At 41.9% G+C, this 20,677-nt stretch overlaps 1 protein-coding gene across 3 annotated transcripts in view; it reads right to left on the reverse strand.

Moving 5' to 3' along the window:
- Positions 1-517: 517 nt before the first annotated feature.
- Positions 518-20,677, reverse strand: part of LOC134984799 (zinc finger protein ZFP2-like) — a 57,675-nt gene continuing 37,515 nt past the window's right edge. For 2 of the 3 annotated variants that reach the window (XM_063950282.1, XM_063950281.1), the window contains exon 5: positions 518-2,785. In XM_063950282.1, coding sequence (XP_063806352.1) covers positions 1,371-2,785 — 1,415 coding nt within the window. In that variant the 3' untranslated portion in view covers positions 518-1,370. The remainder of the gene's footprint in view (positions 2,786-20,677) is intronic. The other variant, XM_063950283.1, reaches the window with a different exon arrangement.

The following is a 20,677-nucleotide window of genomic DNA, read 5'->3' on the forward strand; positions in this document are numbered from 1 at the left end:
TACGGCAGATTCTTGGTGCTGCTGGTAACAGTCCATCTGCAGATGGAAGTAACCAGGGCAGTAAGGAGGCAGAAGCTGCTTCTGGTACCTTTGACCCTGGTCATGTAGGCCTGGGAGAGTCAGTAAGATTATGTAATAGTCACCATCTTACAGGCAGCCGGTGAAGGGAGCAGAGAATGGATGTTATGTGGCAGGAACGGGCTGGTTAGGTAACAGCCTGGCTGCTGCATTCTGTACAAGCTACAAGCGGTGCAATTCTATTGCTGGGAGACCCAGGTAGAGGACATTGCAGTAGTCTATGTGTGATGATACAAGTGCATGTATGACTGTAGGTAGATCTTCTGAGGGACTTAAGTACTGGAGTCTGGCTATGGTTCTCAGATGAGGATCTTTGGCTGATACCGGATGTCTAAGTGTCATTCCACCATCCAGGACACAAAGGTTCCATACAAACTCTGAACCCCTAAGTGTAGGTCTGGTCGTCAAAGCAGCAGTCTTACCATTTGTTGCTGAGCTTCTACATTATTATTATTATCCTTTATTTATATGGCATCACAAGGGTTCCGCAGCACCCAATTACAGAGTACATGTGCACATAATCAAAACAGGAAAACAGTGACTTACAGTTGAAGACAATATAGGACAAGTACAGGGTAACTAAGCATAACTACACCAGTAAATGACATAGAGATAAGTTCCAGGATGGCCAAAAAACTGCAGGATTTGGGCAGTTGAGGATTATTAAAGTAAGAAAAGGATAAGCACATGGGGGAAGAGGGCCCTGCTTGTGAGAGCTTACATTCTAAGGGGAGGGATAGACAGACAGGGGTGACACAGATGGGGTACATAGAGAGCGTGGAACAGAGGGTTAGGATGACAGTTGGCTGGGTTTGGTAAAGAAATGGGTCTTAAGAGCCCGTTTGAAGTTTTGTAGAGAGGTGGAGAGTCTGATGGGGAGAGGTAGGGAATTCCAGAGAAAGGGAGCAGCACGTGAAAAATCTTGGATAGGAGTGGAAGTAATCAGAAGACAGGCGAGTCGGCATGCATTAGCATATGGACCTGTTTCACTAGGACTGAGTCATGGCCAACTTGCATCACCCACATCTGGAGCTCAGCTAGACATTTAGTATTGGTATTGTTTTCAGTACCCGGAGCAAAGACAGGTTATCTGCATAGCAGAGGTAAAGGAGGACATGACGTCTTATTATTTCACCCAGTAGCAGCATGTATATTGTAAAAAAAACACAGGACATAAGATAAAACCTGAAGGAACATTGCAGGGAAATGGTGAAGATGAGTATATCCAGAAGATTAAAATGGTTCACCACCTGTGTGATGTCTACTCTGTCCAACAAGAGCTGATTTATTAATCACTCAGAGCATGCAAATGGCTTCACACCTGTGTGAGTTCTCTCATGTTGAACAAGATGTGATTTCCGTATAAAACCTTTCCCACACTCAGAACATGAAAATGGCTTCTCTCCAGTGTGACTTCTCTCATGTCTAACAAGATGTGATTTCTGTATAAACCCTTTCCCACACTCAGTACATGAAAATGGCTTCTCACCTGTGTGACTTCTCTCATGTCTAACAAGATGTGATTTCCGTATAAAACATTTGCCACACTCAGAACATGAAAATGGCTTCTCACTTGTGTGACTTCTTTCATGTCTAACAAGATAGGACTTGTGTGAAAAACCTTTTCCACACTCAGAACATGCAAATGGCTTCTCACCTGTGTGACTTCTCTCATGTATAACAAGATATGACTTGTGTGAAAAACCTTTTCCACACTCAGAACATGAAAATGGCTTCTCTCCGGTGTGACTTCTCTCATGTATAACAAGATATGACTTGTGTGAAAAACCTTTTCCACACTCAGAACAAGAAAATGGCTTCTCTCCAGTGTGACTTCTTTCATGTTGAACAAGATTTGATTTTAGTGAAAAACATTTCCCACACTCAGAACATGTAAATGGCTTCTCTCCGGTGTGACTTCTCTCATGTCTAACAAGAGTTGATTTCTGTGCAAAACATTTCCCACACTCAGAACATGAAATTGGCCCCTCTCCGGTGTGATTTCTCTCATGTATAACAAGACAAGACTTGTGTGAAAAACGTTTTCCACATTCAGAACATGAAAATGGCTTCTCTCCGGTGTGACTTCTCTCATGTTGAACAAGATGTGATTTCCGTGTAAAACATTTCCCACACTCAGAACATGAAAATGGCTTCTCACCGGTGTGACTTCTCTCATGTTGAACAAGATGTGATTTACGTGTAAAACATTTCCCACACTCAGAACATGTAAATGGACTCTCACCTATGTGAGTTTTCTGATGTATAACAAAATATGATTTGGATGTAAAACATTTCCCACACTCAGAACATGAAAATGGCTTCTCACCTGTGTGACTTCTCTCATGTATAACAAGAGATAATTTCTGAGCAAAACATTTCCCACACTTAGAACATGGAAATGGCCTCTCACCTGCCTTACCTGTCTGATGGGTAATAGGCTTTGTGTTTTGTGTAAAACATTTGGCATCTATAGAACAGGGAAACACTGTATCTACTGTCAGTGCTGTAACAGATGCACCAATATCAGTGTGATCAGGAGAACATTTCCCAGGATCAGAGGGATCAGCTGATAGAGCTGGATATACAATTGGGGTAATAGGGTTATCTCCTGGAGAATCCTGTCTACTGTCATTATCTTTTATGTCACAATCCGGGGATAAAATTAGATGTCCTTCTGAGATATTCCTGCTTGTGTGTCCATCTGCTGGAAATAAAATACATTATGGAAATGTGAATTTTCATAAAACAATTAATATCTGGTAAAGCTTATGATCAAAACTGGAAAATTACTATAAAATGAGTAGATAAGACCCAGGGTGTTACATGGTACAATATATAATCCTGTAACAGACACTGTATTCAGTACTGTATCTCTGGCATTGCATTTATGTTTATCTTTAAAATAATACAAGGAAGCTTGGACAGGAGTGTTACTAACACTGAGAGAACATGTGGGATTACTAGAGGTGACATGGGTTGTGCAGTAATATAACATTGCCTGTGCATACATTTAGGTAACACTGAGAGATCATGTGGTATTACTAGAGGTGACATGGGTTGTGCAGTAATATAACATCACCTGTGCATACATTTAGGTAACACTGAGATCATGTGGGATTACTAGAGGTGACATGGGCTGTGCAGTAATATAACATCGCCTGTGCATACATTTAGGTAACACTGGGATAATGTGGAATTACTAGAGGTGACATGGGCTGTGCAGTAATATAACATCGCCTGCTCATACATTTAGGTAACACTGAGAGAACATGTGGGATTACTAGAGGTGACATGGGCTGTGCAGTAATATAACATCACCTGTGCATACATTTAGGTAACACTGAGATCATGTGGGATTACTAGAGGTGACATGGGCTGTGCAGTAATATAACATCACATGTACATACATTTAGGTAACACTGAGATCATGTGGGATTACTAGAGGTGACATGGGCTGTGCAGTAATATAACATTGCCTGTGCATACATTTAGGTAACACTGAGATCATGTGGGATTACTAGAGGTGACACGGGCTGTGCAGTAATATAACATCTCCTGTGCATACAATTAGGTAACACTGAGAGATCATGTGGGATTACTAGAGGTGACATGGGCTGTGCAGTAATATAACATCGCCTGTGCATACAATTAGGTAACACTGAGAGATCATGTGGGATTACTAGAGGTGACATGGGCTGTGCAGTAATATAACATCGCCTGTGCATATATTTAGGTAACACTGAGAGATCATGTGGGATTACTAGAGGTGACATGGGCTGTGCAGTAATATAACATCACCTGTGCATACATTTAGGTAACACTGAGATCATGTGGGATTACTAGAGATGACATGGGCTGTGCAGTAATATAACATCACCTGTGCATACATTTAGGTAACACTGAGATCATGTGGGATTACTAGAGGTGACATGGGCTGTGCAGTAATATAACATCACCTGTGCATACATTTAGGTAACACTGAGATCATGTGGGATTACTAGAGGTGACATGGGCTGTGCAGTAATATAACATCACCTGTGCATACATTTAGGTAACACTGAGAGATCATGTGGGCTTACTAGAGGTGACATGGGCTGTGCAGTAATATAACATCGCCTGTGCATACATTTAGGTAACACTGAGAGATCATGTGGGATTACTAGAGGTGACATGGGCTGTGCAGTAATATAACATCGCCTGTGCATATATTTAGGTAACACTGAGAGATCATGTGGGATTACTAGAGGTGACATGGGCTGTGCAGTAATATAACATCGCCTGTGCATACATTTAGGTAACACTGAGATCATGTGGGATTACTAGAGGTGACATGGGCCGTGCAGTAATATAACATCGCCTGTGCATACATTTAGGTAACACTGAGATCATGTGGGATTACTAGAGATGACATGGGCTGTGCAGTAATATAACATCGCCTGTGCATACATTTAGGTAACACTGAGAGATCATGTGGGATTACTAGAGGTGACATGAGCTGTGCAGTAATATAACATCGCCTGTGCATACATTTAGGTAACACTGAGAAAATGTGGGATTACTAGAGGTGACATGGGCTGTGCAGTAATATAACATCACCTGTGCATACATTTAGGTAACACTGAGACATCATGTGGGATTACTAAAGGTGACATGGGCTGTGTAGTAATATTACATCTCCTGTGCATACATTTAGGTAATACTGAGAGATCATGTGGGATTACTAGAGGTGATATGGGCTGTGTAGTAATATAACATCGCCTGTGCATACATTTAGGTAACACTGAGATCATGTGGGATTACTAGAGGTGACATGGGCTGTGCAGTAATATAACATCGCCTGTGCATACATTTACGTAACACTGAGAGATCATATGGGATTACTAGAGGTGACATGGGCTGTGCAGTAATATAACATCACCTGTGCATACATTTAGGTAACACTGAGAGATCATGTGGGATTACTAGAGGTGACATGGGCTGTGCAGTAATATAACATCGCCTGTGCATACATTTAGGTAACACTGAGAGAACATGTGGGATTACTAGAGGTGACATGGGCTGTGCAGTATTATAACATCGCCTGTGCATACATTTAGGTAACACTGAGAGATCATGTGGGATTACTAGAGGTGACATGGGCTGTGTAGTAATATAACATCGCCTGTGCATACATTTAGGTAACACTGAGAGATCATGTGGGATTACTAGAGGTGACATGGGCTGTGCAGTAATATAACATCGCCTGTGCATACGTTTAGGTAACACTGAGAGATCATGTGGGATTACTAGAGGTGACATGGGCTGTGCAGTAATATAACATCACCTGTGCATACATTTAGGTAACACTGAGAGAACATGTGGGATTACTAGAGGTGACATGGGCTGTGCAGTAATATAACATCACATGTGCATACATTTAGGTAACACTGAGACCATGTGGGATTATTAGAGGTGACATGGGCTGTGCAGTAATATAACATCGCCTGTGCATACATTTAGGTAACACTGAGAGATCATGTGGGATTACTAGATGTGACATGGGCTGTGCAGTAATATAACATTGCCTGTGCATACATTTAGGTAACACTGAGAGATCATGTGGGATTACTAGAGGTGACATGGGCTGTGCAGTAATATAACATTGCCTGTGCATACATTTAGGTAACACTGAGAGATCATGTGGGATTACTAGAGGTGATATGGGCTGTGTAGTAATATAACATCGCCTGTGCATACATTTTGGTAACACTGAGATCATGTGGGATTACTAGAGGTGACATGGACTGTGCAGTAATATAACATCGCCTGTGCATACATTTAGGTAACACTGAGAGATCATATGGGATTACTAGAGGTGACACGGGCTGTGCAGTAATATAACATCGCCTGTGCATACATTTAGGTAACACTGAGAGATCATATGGGATTACTAGAGGTGATATGGGCTGTGCAGTAATATAACATCACCTGTGCATACATTTAGGTAACACTGAGATCATGTGGGATTGCTAGAGGTGACATGGGCTGTGCAGTAATATAACACCGCCTGTGCATACATTTAGGTAACACTGAGAGATCATGTGGGATTACTAGAGGTGACATGGGCTGTGCAGTAATATAACATCGCCTGTGCATACATTTAGGTAACACTGAGAGAACATGTGGGATTACTAGAGGTGACATGGGCTGTGCAGTAATATAACATCACCTGTGCATACATTTAGGTAACACTGAGACCATGTGGGATTATTAGAGGTGACATGGGCTGTGCAGTAATATAACATCGCCTGTGCATACATTTAGGTAACACTGAGAGATCATGTGGGATTACTAGAGGTGACATGGGCTGTGCAGTAATATAACATTTCCTGTGCATACATTTAGGTAACACTGAGAGATCATGTGGGATTACTAGAGGTGACATGGGCTGTGTAGTAATATAACATCACCTGTGCATACATTTAGGTAACACTGAGAGATCATGTGGGATTACTAGAGGTGACATGCGCTGTGCAGTAATATAACATTGCCTGTGCATACATTTAGGTAACACTGAGAGATCATGTGGGATTACTAGAGGTGACATGGGCTGTGCAGTAATATAACATCGCCTGTGCATACATTTAGGTAACACTGAGAGAACATGTGGGATTACTAGAGGTGATATGGGCTGTGCAGTAATATAACATCGCCTGTGCATACATTTAGGTAACACTGAGAGATCATGTGGGATTACTTGAGGTGACATGGGCTGTGCAGTAATATAACATCGCCTGTGCATACATTTAGGTAACACTGAGAGATCATGTGGGATTACTAGAGGTGACATGGGCTGTGCAGTAATATAACATCGCCTGTGCATACATTTAGGTAACACTGAGAGAACATGTGGGATTACTAGAGGTGACATGGGCTGTGCAGTAATATAACATCTCCTGTGCATACATTTAGGTAACACTGAGATCATGTGGGATTACTAGAGGTGACATGGGCTGTGCAGTAATATAACATCGCCTGTGCATACATTTAGGTAACACTGAGAGAACATGTGGGATTACTAGAGGTGACATGGGCTGTGCAGTAATATAACATCTCCTGTGCATACATTTAGGTAACACTGAGATCATGTGGGATTACTAGAGGTGACATGGGCTGTGCAGTAATATAACATCTCCTGTGCATACATTTAGGTAACACTGAGATCATGTGGGATTACTAGAGATGACATGGGCTGTGCAGTAATATAACATCGCCTGTGCATACATTTAGGTAACACTGAGAGAACATGTGGGATTACTAGAGGTGACATGGGCTGTGCAGTAATATAACATCTCCTGTGCATACATTTAGGTAACACTGAGAGATCATGTGGGATTACTAGAGATGACATGGGCTGTGCAGTAATATAACATCGCCTGTGCATACATTTAGGTAACACTGAGAGAACATGTGGTATTACTAGAGGTGACATGGACTGTGCAGTAATATAACATCACCTGTGCATACATTTAGGTAACACTGAGAGAACATGTGGGATTACTAGAGGTGACATGGGCTGTGCAGTAATATAACATCGCCTGTGCATACATTTAGGTAACACTGAGATCATGTGGGATTACTAGAGGTGACATGGGCTGTGCAGTAATATAACATCGCCTGTGCATACGTTTAGGTAACACTGAGATCATATGGGATTACTAGAGGTGACATGGGCTGTGCAGTAATATAACATCTCCTGTGCATACATTTAGGTAACACTGAGAGATCATGTGGGATTACTAGAGGTGACATGGGCTGTGCAGTAATATAACATCGCCTGTGCATACATTTAGGTAACACTGAGAGAACATGTGGGATTACTAGAGGTGACATGGGCTGTGCAGTAATATAACATCTCCTGTGCATACATTTAGGTAACACTGAGATCATGTGAGATTATTAGAGGTGACATGGGCTGTGCAGTAATATAACATCGCCTGTGCATACATTTAGGTAACACTGAGATCATGTGGGATTACTAGAGGTGACATGGGCTGTGCAGTAATATAACATCTCCTGTGCATACATTTAGGTAACGCAGAGAGAACATGTGGGATTACTAGAGGTGACATGGGCTGTGCAGTAATATAACATCGCCTGTGCATACATTTAGGTAACACTGAGATCATGTGGGATTACTAGAGGTGACATGGGCTGTGCAGTAATATAACATTGCCTGTGCATACATTTAGGTAACACTGAGAGATCATGTGGGATTACTAGAGGTGACATGGGCTGTGCAGTAATATAACATCGCCTGTGCATACATTTAGGTAACACTGAGATCATGTGGGATTACTAGAGGTGACATGGGCTGTGCAGTAATATAACATCTCCTGTGCATATATTTAGGTAACACTGAGAGATCATGTGGGATTACTAGAGGTGACATGGGCTGTGCAGTAATATAACATCACCTGTGCATACATTTAGGTAACACTGAGATCATGTGGGATTACTAGAGATGACATGGGCTGTGCAGTAATATAACATCACCTGTGCATACATTTAGGTAACACTGAGATCATGTGGGATTACTAGAGGTGACATGGGCTGTGCAGTAATATAACATCACCTGTGCATACATTTAGGTAACACTGAGATCATGTGGGATTACTAGAGGTGACATGGGCTGTGCAGTAATATAACATCACCTGTGCATACATTTAGGTAACACTGAGAGATCATGTGGGATTACTAGAGGTGACATGGGCTGTGCAGTAATATAACATCGCCTGTGCATACATTTAGGTAACACTGAGAGATCATGTGGGATTACTAGAGGTGACATAGGCTGTGCAGTAATATAACATCGCCTGTGCATATATTTAGGTAACACTGAGAGATCATGTGGGATTACTAGAGGTGACATGGGCTGTGCAGTAATATAACATCGCCTGTGCATACATTTAGGTAACACTGAGATCATGTGGGATTACTAGAGGTGACATGGGCCGTGCAGTAATATAACATCGCCTGTGCATACATTTAGGTAACACTGAGATCATGTGGGATTACTAGAGATGACATGGGCTGTGCAGTAATATAACATCGCCTGTGCATACATTTAGGTAACACTGAGAGATCATGTGGGATTACTAGAGGTGACATGGGCTGTGCAGTAATATAACATTTCCTGTGCATACATTTAGGTAACACTGAGAGATCATGTGGGATTACTAGAGGTGACATGGGCTGTGTAGTAATATAACATCACCTGTGCATACATTTAGGTAACACTGAGAGATCATGTGGGATTACTAGAGGTGACATGCGCTGTGCAGTAATATAACATTGCCTGTGCATACATTTAGGTAACACTGAGAGATCATGTGGGATTACTAGAGGTGACATGGGCTGTGCAGTAATATAACATCGCCTGTGCATACATTTAGGTAACACTGAGAGAACATGTGGGATTACTAGAGGTGATATGGGCTGTGCAGTAATATAACATCGCCTGTGCATACATTTAGGTAACACTGAGAGATCATGTGGGATTACTTGAGGTGACATGGGCTGTGCAGTAATATAACATCGCCTGTGCATACATTTAGGTAACACTGAGAGATCATGTGGGATTACTAGAGGTGACATGGGCTGTGCAGTAATATAACATCGCCTGTGCATACATTTAGGTAACACTGAGAGAACATGTGGGATTACTAGAGGTGACATGGGCTGTGCAGTAATATAACATCTCCTGTGCATACATTTAGGTAACACTGAGATCATGTGGGATTACTAGAGGTGACATGGGCTGTGCAGTAATATAACATCGCCTGTGCATACATTTAGGTAACACTGAGAGAACATGTGGGATTACTAGAGGTGACATGGGCTGTGCAGTAATATAACATCTCCTGTGCATACATTTAGGTAACACTGAGATCATGTGGGATTACTAGAGGTGACATGGGCTGTGCAGTAATATAACATCTCCTGTGCATACATTTAGGTAACACTGAGATCATGTGGGATTACTAGAGATGACATGGGCTGTGCAGTAATATAACATCGCCTGTGCATACATTTAGGTAACACTGAGAGAACATGTGGGATTACTAGAGGTGACATGGGCTGTGCAGTAATATAACATCTCCTGTGCATACATTTAGGTAACACTGAGAGATCATGTGGGATTACTAGAGATGACATGGGCTGTGCAGTAATATAACATCGCCTGTGCATACATTTAGGTAACACTGAGAGAACATGTGGTATTACTAGAGGTGACATGGACTGTGCAGTAATATAACATCACCTGTGCATACATTTAGGTAACACTGAGAGAACATGTGGGATTACTAGAGGTGACATGGGCTGTGCAGTAATATAACATCGCCTGTGCATACATTTAGGTAACACTGAGAGAACACGTGGGATTACTAGAGGTGACATGGGCTGTGCAGTAATATAACATCTCCTGTGCATACATTTAGGTAACACTGAGATCATGTGGGATTACTAGAGGTGACATGGGCTGTGCAGTAATATAACATCGCCTGTGCATACGTTTAGGTAACACTGAGATCATATGGGATTACTAGAGGTGACATGGGCTGTGCAGTAATATAACATCTCCTGTGCATACATTTAGGTAACACTGAGAGATCATGTGGGATTACTAGAGGTGACATGGGCTGTGCAGTAATATAACATCGCCTGTGCATACATTTAGGTAACACTGAGAGAACATGTGGGATTACTAGAGGTGACATGGGCTGTGCAGTAATATAACATCTCCTGTGCATACATTTAGGTAACACTGAGATCATGTGAGATTACTAGAGGTGACATGGGCTGTGCAGTAATATAACATCGCCTGTGCATACATTTAGGTAACACTGAGATCATGTGGGATTACTAGAGGTGACATGGGCTGTGCAGTAATATAACATTGCCTGTGCATACATTTAGGTAACACTGAGAGATCATGTGGGATTACTAGAGGTGACATGGGCTGTGCAGTAATATAACATCGCCTGTGCATACATTTAGGTAACACTGAGATCATGTGGGATTACTAGAGGTGACATGGGCTGTGCAGTAATATAACATCTCCTGTGCATATATTTAGGTAACACTGAGAGATCATGTGGGATTACTAGAGGTGACATGGGCTGTGCAGTAATATAACATCACCTGTGCATACATTTAGGTAACACTGAGATCATGTGGGATTACTAGAGATGACATGGGCTGTGCAGTAATATAACATCACCTGTGCATACATTTAGGTAACACTGAGATCATGTGGGATTACTAGAGGTGACATGGGCTGTGCAGTAATATAACATCACCTGTGCATACATTTAGGTAACACTGAGAGATCATGTGGGATTACTAGAGGTGACATGGGCTGTGCAGTAATATAACATTTCCTGTGCATACATTTAGGTAACACTGAGAGATCATGTGGGATTACTAGAGGTGATATGGGCTGTGTAGTAATATAACATCGCCTGTGCATACATTTTGGTAACACTGAGATCATGTGGGATTACTAGAGGTGACATGGACTGTGCAGTAATATAACATCGCCTGTGCATACATTTAGGTAACACTGAGAGATCATATGGGATTACTAGAGGTGACACGGGCTGTGCAGTAATATAACATCGCCTGTGCATACATTTAGGTAACACTGAGAGATCATATGGGATTACTAGAGGTGATATGGGCTGTGCAGTAATATAACATCACCTGTGCATACATTTAGGTAACACTGAGATCATGTGGGATTGCTAGAGGTGACATGGGCTGTGCAGTAATATAACACCGCCTGTGCATACATTTAGGTAACACTGAGAGATCATGTGGGATTACTAGAGGTGACATGGGCTCTGCAGTAATATAACATCGCCTGTGCATACATTTAGGTAACACTGAGAGAACATGTGGGATTACTAGAGGTGACATGGGCTGTGCAGTAATATAACATCACCTGTGCATACATTTAGGTAACACTGAGACCATGTGGGATTATTAGAGGTGACATGGGCTGTGCAGTAATATAACATCGCCTGTGCATACATTTAGGTAACACTGAGAGATCATGTGGGATTACTAGAGGTGACATGGGCTGTGCAGTAATATAACATTTCCTGTGCATACATTTAGGTAACACTGAGAGATCATGTGGGATTACTAGAGGTGACATGGGCTGTGTAGTAATATAACATCACCTGTGCATACATTTAGGTAACACTGAGAGATCATGTGGGATTACTAGAGGTGACATGCGCTGTGCAGTAATATAACATTGCCTGTGCATACATTTAGGTAACACTGAGAGATCATGTGGGATTACTAGAGGTGACATGGGCTGTGCAGTAATATAACATCGCCTGTGCATACATTTAGGTAACACTGAGAGAACATGTGGGATTACTAGAGGTGATATGGGCTGTGCAGTAATATAACATCGCCTGTGCATACATTTAGGTAACACTGAGAGATCATGTGGGATTACTTGAGGTGACATGGGCTGTGCAGTAATATAACATCGCCTGTGCATACATTTAGGTAACACTGAGAGATCATGTGGGATTACTAGAGGTGACATGGGCTGTGCAGTAATATAACATCGCCTGTGCATACATTTAGGTAACACTGAGAGAACATGTGGGATTACTAGAGGTGACATGGGCTGTGCAGTAATATAACATCTCCTGTGCATACATTTAGGTAACACTGAGATCATGTGGGATTACTAGAGGTGACATGGGCTGTGCAGTAATATAACATCGCCTGTGCATACATTTAGGTAACACTGAGAGAACATGTGGGATTACTAGAGGTGACATGGGCTGTGCAGTAATATAACATCTCCTGTGCATACATTTAGGTAACACTGAGATCATGTGGGATTACTAGAGGTGACATGGGCTGTGCAGTAATATAACATCTCCTGTGCATACATTTAGGTAACACTGAGATCATGTGGGATTACTAGAGATGACATGGGCTGTGCAGTAATATAACATCGCCTGTGCATACATTTAGGTAACACTGAGAGAACATGTGGGATTACTAGAGGTGACATGGGCTGTGCAGTAATATAACATCTCCTGTGCATACATTTAGGTAACACTGAGAGATCATGTGGGATTACTAGAGATGACATGGGCTGTGCAGTAATATAACATCGCCTGTGCATACATTTAGGTAACACTGAGAGAACATGTGGTATTACTAGAGGTGACATGGACTGTGCAGTAATATAACATCACCTGTGCATACATTTAGGTAACACTGAGAGAACATGTGGGATTACTAGAGGTGACATGGGCTGTGCAGTAATATAACATCGCCTGTGCATACATTTAGGTAACACTGAGATCATGTGGGATTACTAGAGGTGACATGGGCTGTGCAGTAATATAACATCGCCTGTGCATACGTTTAGGTAACACTGAGATCATATGGGATTACTAGAGGTGACATGGGCTGTGCAGTAATATAACATCTCCTGTGCATACATTTAGGTAACACTGAGAGATCATGTGGGATTACTAGAGGTGACATGGGCTGTGCAGTAATATAACATCGCCTGTGCATACATTTAGGTAACACTGAGAGAACATGTGGGATTACTAGAGGTGACATGGGCTGTGCAGTAATATAACATCTCCTGTGCATACATTTAGGTAACACTGAGATCATGTGAGATTATTAGAGGTGACATGGGCTGTGCAGTAATATAACATCGCCTGTGCATACATTTAGGTAACACTGAGATCATGTGGGATTACTAGAGGTGACATGGGCTGTGCAGTAATATAACATCTCCTGTGCATACATTTAGGTAACGCAGAGAGAACATGTGGGATTACTAGAGGTGACATGGGCTGTGCAGTAATATAACATCGCCTGTGCATACATTTAGGTAACACTGAGATCATGTGGGATTACTAGAGGTGACATGGGCTGTGCAGTAATATAACATTGCCTGTGCATACATTTAGGTAACACTGAGAGATCATGTGGGATTACTAGAGGTGACATGGGCTGTGCAGTAATATAACATCGCCTGTGCATACATTTAGGTAACACTGAGATCATGTGGGATTACTAGAGGTGACATGGGCTGTGCAGTAATATAACATCTCCTGTGCATATATTTAGGTAACACTGAGAGATCATGTGGGATTACTAGAGGTGACATGGGCTGTGCAGTAATATAACATCACCTGTGCATACATTTAGGTAACACTGAGATCATGTGGGATTACTAGAGATGACATGGGCTGTGCAGTAATATAACATCACCTGTGCATACATTTAGGTAACACTGAGATCATGTGGGATTACTAGAGGTGACATGGGCTGTGCAGTAATATAACATCACCTGTGCATACATTTAGGTAACACTGAGATCATGTGGGATTACTAGAGGTGACATGGGCTGTGCAGTAATATAACATCACCTGTGCATACATTTAGGTAACACTGAGAGATCATGTGGGATTACTAGAGGTGACATGGGCTGTGCAGTAATATAACATCGCCTGTGCATACATTTAGGTAACACTGAGAGATCATGTGGGATTACTAGAGGTGACATAGGCTGTGCAGTAATATAACATCGCCTGTGCATATATTTAGGTAACACTGAGAGATCATGTGGGATTACTAGAGGTGACATGGGCTGTGCAGTAATATAACATCGCCTGTGCATACATTTAGGTAACACTGAGATCATGTGGGATTACTAGAGGTGACATGGGCCGTGCAGTAATATAACATCGCCTGTGCATACATTTAGGTAACACTGAGATCATGTGGGATTACTAGAGATGACATGGGCTGTGCAGTAATATAACATCGCCTGTGCATACATTTAGGTAACACTGAGAGATCATGTGGGATTACTAGAGGTGACATGGGCTGTGCAGTAATATAACATTTCCTGTGCATACATTTAGGTAACACTGAGAGATCATGTGGGATTACTAGAGGTGACATGGGCTGTGTAGTAATATAACATCACCTGTGCATACATTTAGGTAACACTGAGAGATCATGTGGGATTACTAGAGGTGACATGCGCTGTGCAGTAATATAACATTGCCTGTGCATACATTTAGGTAACACTGAGAGATCATGTGGGATTACTAGAGGTGACATGGGCTGTGCAGTAATATAACATCGCCTGTGCATACATTTAGGTAACACTGAGAGAACATGTGGGATTACTAGAGGTGATATGGGCTGTGCAGTAATATAACATCGCCTGTGCATACATTTAGGTAACACTGAGAGATCATGTGGGATTACTTGAGGTGACATGGGCTGTGCAGTAATATAACATCGCCTGTGCATACATTTAGGTAACACTGAGAGATCATGTGGGATTACTAGAGGTGACATGGGCTGTGCAGTAATATAACATCGCCTGTGCATACATTTAGGTAACACTGAGAGAACATGTGGGATTACTAGAGGTGACATGGGCTGTGCAGTAATATAACATCTCCTGTGCATACATTTAGGTAACACTGAGATCATGTGGGATTACTAGAGGTGACATGGGCTGTGCAGTAATATAACATCGCCTGTGCATACATTTAGGTAACACTGAGAGAACATGTGGGATTACTAGAGGTGACATGGGCTGTGCAGTAATATAACATCTCCTGTGCATACATTTAGGTAACACTGAGATCATGTGGGATTACTAGAGGTGACATGGGCTGTGCAGTAATATAACATCTCCTGTGCATACATTTAGGTAACACTGAGATCATGTGGGATTACTAGAGATGACATGGGCTGTGCAGTAATATAACATCGCCTGTGCATACATTTAGGTAACACTGAGAGAACATGTGGGATTACTAGAGGTGACATGGGCTGTGCAGTAATATAACATCTCCTGTGCATACATTTAGGTAACACTGAGAGATCATGTGGGATTACTAGAGATGACATGGGCTGTGCAGTAATATAACATCGCCTGTGCATACATTTAGGTAACACTGAGAGAACATGTGGTATTACTAGAGGTGACATGGACTGTGCAGTAATATAACATCACCTGTGCATACATTTAGGTAACACTGAGAGAACATGTGGGATTACTAGAGGTGACATGGGCTGTGCAGTAATATAACATCGCCTGTGCATACATTTAGGTAACACTGAGAGAACACGTGGGATTACTAGAGGTGACATGGGCTGTGCAGTAATATAACATCTCCTGTGCATACATTTAGGTAACACTGAGATCATGTGGGATTACTAGAGGTGACATGGGCTGTGCAGTAATATAACATCGCCTGTGCATACGTTTAGGTAACACTGAGATCATATGGGATTACTAGAGGTGACATGGGCTGTGCAGTAATATAACATCTCCTGTGCATACATTTAGGTAACACTGAGAGATCATGTGGGATTACTAGAGGTGACATGGGCTGTGCAGTAATATAACATCGCCTGTGCATACATTTAGGTAACACTGAGAGAACATGTGGGATTACTAGAGGTGACATGGGCTGTGCAGTAATATAACATCTCCTGTGCATACATTTAGGTAACACTGAGATCATGTGAGATTACTAGAGGTGACATGGGCTGTGCAGTAATATAACATCGCCTGTGCATACATTTAGGTAACACTGAGATCATGTGGGATTACTAGAGGTGACATGGGCTGTGCAGTAATATAACATTGCCTGTGCATACATTTAGGTAACACTGAGAGATCATGTGGGATTACTAGAGGTGACATGGGCTGTGCAGTAATATAACATCGCCTGTGCATACATTTAGGTAACACTGAGATCATGTGGGATTACTAGAGGTGACATGGGCTGTGCAGTAATATAACATCTCCTGTGCATATATTTAGGTAACACTGAGAGATCATGTGGGATTACTAGAGGTGACATGGGCTGTGCAGTAATATAACATCACCTGTGCATACATTTAGGTAACACTGAGATCATGTGGGATTACTAGAGATGACATGGGCTGTGCAGTAATATAACATCACCTGTGCATACATTTAGGTAACACTGAGATCATGTGGGATTACTAGAGGTGACATGGGCTGTGCAGTAATATAACATCACCTGTGCATACATTTAGGTAACACTGAGATCATGTGGGATTACTAGAGGTGACATGGGCTGTGCAGTAATATAACATCACCTGTGCATACATTTAGGTAACACTGAGAGATCATGTGGGATTACTAGAGGTGACATGGGCTGTGCAGTAATATAACATCGCCTGTGCATACATTTAGGTAACACTGAGAGATCATGTGGGATTACTAGAGGTGACATAGGCTGTGCAGTAATATAACATCGCCTGTGCATATATTTAGGTAACACTGAGAGATCATGTGGGATTACTAGAGGTGACATGGGCTGTGCAGTAATATAACATCGCCTGTGCATACATTTAGGTAACACTGAGATCATGTGGGATTACTAGAGGTGACATGGGCCGTGCAGTAATATAACATCGCCTGTGCATACATTTAGGTAACACTGAGATCATGTGGGATTACTAGAGATGACATGGGCTGTGCAGTAATATAACATCGCCTGTGCATACATTTAGGTAACACTGAGAGATCATGTGGGATTACTAGAGGTGACATGAGCTGTGCAGTAATATAACATCGCCTGTGCATACATTTAGGTAACACTGAGATAATGTGGGATTACTAGAGGTGACATGGGCTGTGCAGTAATATAACATCACCTGTGCATACATTTAGGTAACACTGAGACATCATGTGGGATTACTAGAGGTGACATGGGCTGTGTAGTAATATTACATCTCCTGTGCATACATTTAGGTAATACTGAGAGATCATGTGGGATTACTAGAGGTGATATGGGCTGTGTAGTAATATAACATCGCCTGTGCATACATTTAGGTAACACTGAGATCATGTGGGATTACTAGAGGTGACATGGGCTGTGCAGTAATATAACATCGCCTGTGCATACATTTACGTAACACTGAGAGATCATATGGGATTACTAGAGGTGACATGGGCTGTGCAGTAATATAACATCACCTGTGCATACATTTAGGTAACACTGAGAGATCATGTGGGATTACTAGAGGTGACATGGGCTGTGCAGTAATATAACATCGCCTGTGCATACATTTAGGTAACACTGAGAGAACATGTGGGATTACTAGAGGTGACATGGGCTGTGCAGTATTATAACATCGCCTGTGCATACATTTAGGTAACACTGAGAGATCATGTGGGATTACTAGAGGTGACATGGGCTGTGTAGTAATATAACATTGCCTGTGCATACATTTAGGTAACACTGAGAGATCATGTGGGATTACTAGAGGTGACATGGGCTGTGCAGTAATATAACATCGCCTGTGCATACGTTTAGGTAACACTGAGAGATCATGTGGGATTACTAGAGGTGACATGGGCTGTGCAGTAATATAACATCACCTGTGCATACATTTAGGTAACACTGAGAGAACATGTGGGATTACTAGAGGTGACATGGGCTGTGCAGTAATATAACATCACATGTGCATACATTTAGGTAACACTGAGACCATGTGGGATTATTAGAGGTGACATGGGCTGTGCAGTAATATAACATCGCCTGTGCATACATTTAGGTAACACTGAGAGATCATGTGGGATTACTAGATGTGACATGGGCTGTGCAGTAATATAACATTGCCTGTGCATACATTTAGGTAACACTGAGAGATCATGTGGGATTACTAGAGGTGATATGGGCTGTGTAGTAATATAACATCGCCTGTGCATACATTTTGGTAACACTGAGATCATGTGGGATTACTAGAGGTGACATGGACTGTGCAGTAATATAACATCGCCTGTGCATACATTTAGGTAACACTGAGAGATCATATGGGATTACTAGAGGTGACACGGGCTGTGCGGTAATATAACATCGCCTGTGCATACATTTAGGTAACACTGAGAGATCATATGGGATTACTAGAGGTTATATGGGCTGTGCAGTAATATAACATCACCTGTGCATACATTTAGGTAATACTGAGATCATGTGGGATTGCTAGAGGTGACATGGGCTGTGCAGTAATATAACACCGCCTGTGCATACATTTAGGTAACACTGAGAGATCATGTGGGATTACTAGAGGTGACATGGGCTGTGCAGTAATATAACATCGCCTGTGCATACATTTAGGTAACACTGAGAGAACATGTGGGATTACTAGAGGTGACATGGGCTGTGCAGTAATATAACATCACCTGTGCATACATTTAGGTAACACTGAGACCATGTGGGATTATTAGAGGTGACATAGGCTGTGCAGTAATATAACATCGCCTGTGCATACATTTAGGTAACACTGAGAGATCATGTGGGATTACTAGAGGTGACATGGGCTGTGCAGTAATATAACATTTCCTGTGCATACATTTAGGTAACACTGAGAGATCATGTGGGATTACTAGAGGTGACATGGGCTGTGTAGTAATATAACATCACCTGTGCATACATTTAGGTAACACTGAGAGATCATGTGGGATTACTAGAGGTGACATGCGCTGTGCAGTAATATAACATTGCCTGTGCATACATTTAGGTAACACTGAGAGATCATGTGGGATTACTAGAGGTGACATGGGCTGTGCAGTAATATAACATCGCCTGTGCATACATTTAGGTAACACTGAGAGAACATGTGGGATTACTAGAGGTGATATGGGCTGTGCAGTAATATAACATCGCCTGTGCATACATTTAGGTAACACTGAGAGATCATGTGGGATTACTTGAGGTGACATGGGCTGTGCAGTAATATAACATCGCCTGTGCATACATTTAGGTAACACTGAGAGAACATGTGGGATTACTAGAGGTGACATGGGCTGTGCAGTAATATAACATCTCCTGTGCATACATTTAGGTAACACTGAGATCATGTGGGATTACTAGAGGTGACATGGGCTGTGCAGTAATATAACATCTCCTGTGCATACATTTAGGTAACACTGAGATCATGTGGGATTACTAGAGATGACATGGGCTGTGCAGTAATATAACATCGCCTGTGCATACATTTAGGTAACACTGAGAGAACATGTGGGATTACTAGAGGTGACATGGGCTGTGCAGTAATATAACATCTCCTGTGCATACATTTAGGTAACACTGAGAGATCATGTGGGATTACTAGAGATGACATGGGCTGTGCAGTAATATAACATCGCCTGTGCATACATTTAGGTAACACTGAGAGAACATGTGGTATTACTAGAGGTGACATGGGCTGTGCAGTAATATAACATCTCCTGTGCATACATTTAGGTAACACTGAGAGATCATGTGGGATTACTAGAGGTGACATGGGCTGTGCAGTAATATAACATCGCCTGTGCATACATTTAGGTAACACTGAGATCATGTGGTATTACTAGAGGTGACATGGGCTGTGCAGTAATATAACATCGCCTGTGCATACATTTAGGTAACACTGAGATCATGTGGGATTACTAGAGGTGACATGGGCTGTGCAGTAATATAACATCTCCTGTGCATATATTTAGGTA

The sequence above is a fragment of the Pseudophryne corroboree genome (assembly GCF_028390025.1).
Source record: "Pseudophryne corroboree isolate aPseCor3 chromosome 3 unlocalized genomic scaffold, aPseCor3.hap2 SUPER_3_unloc_80, whole genome shotgun sequence".
NCBI lineage: Eukaryota > Metazoa > Chordata > Amphibia > Anura > Myobatrachidae > Pseudophryne > Pseudophryne corroboree.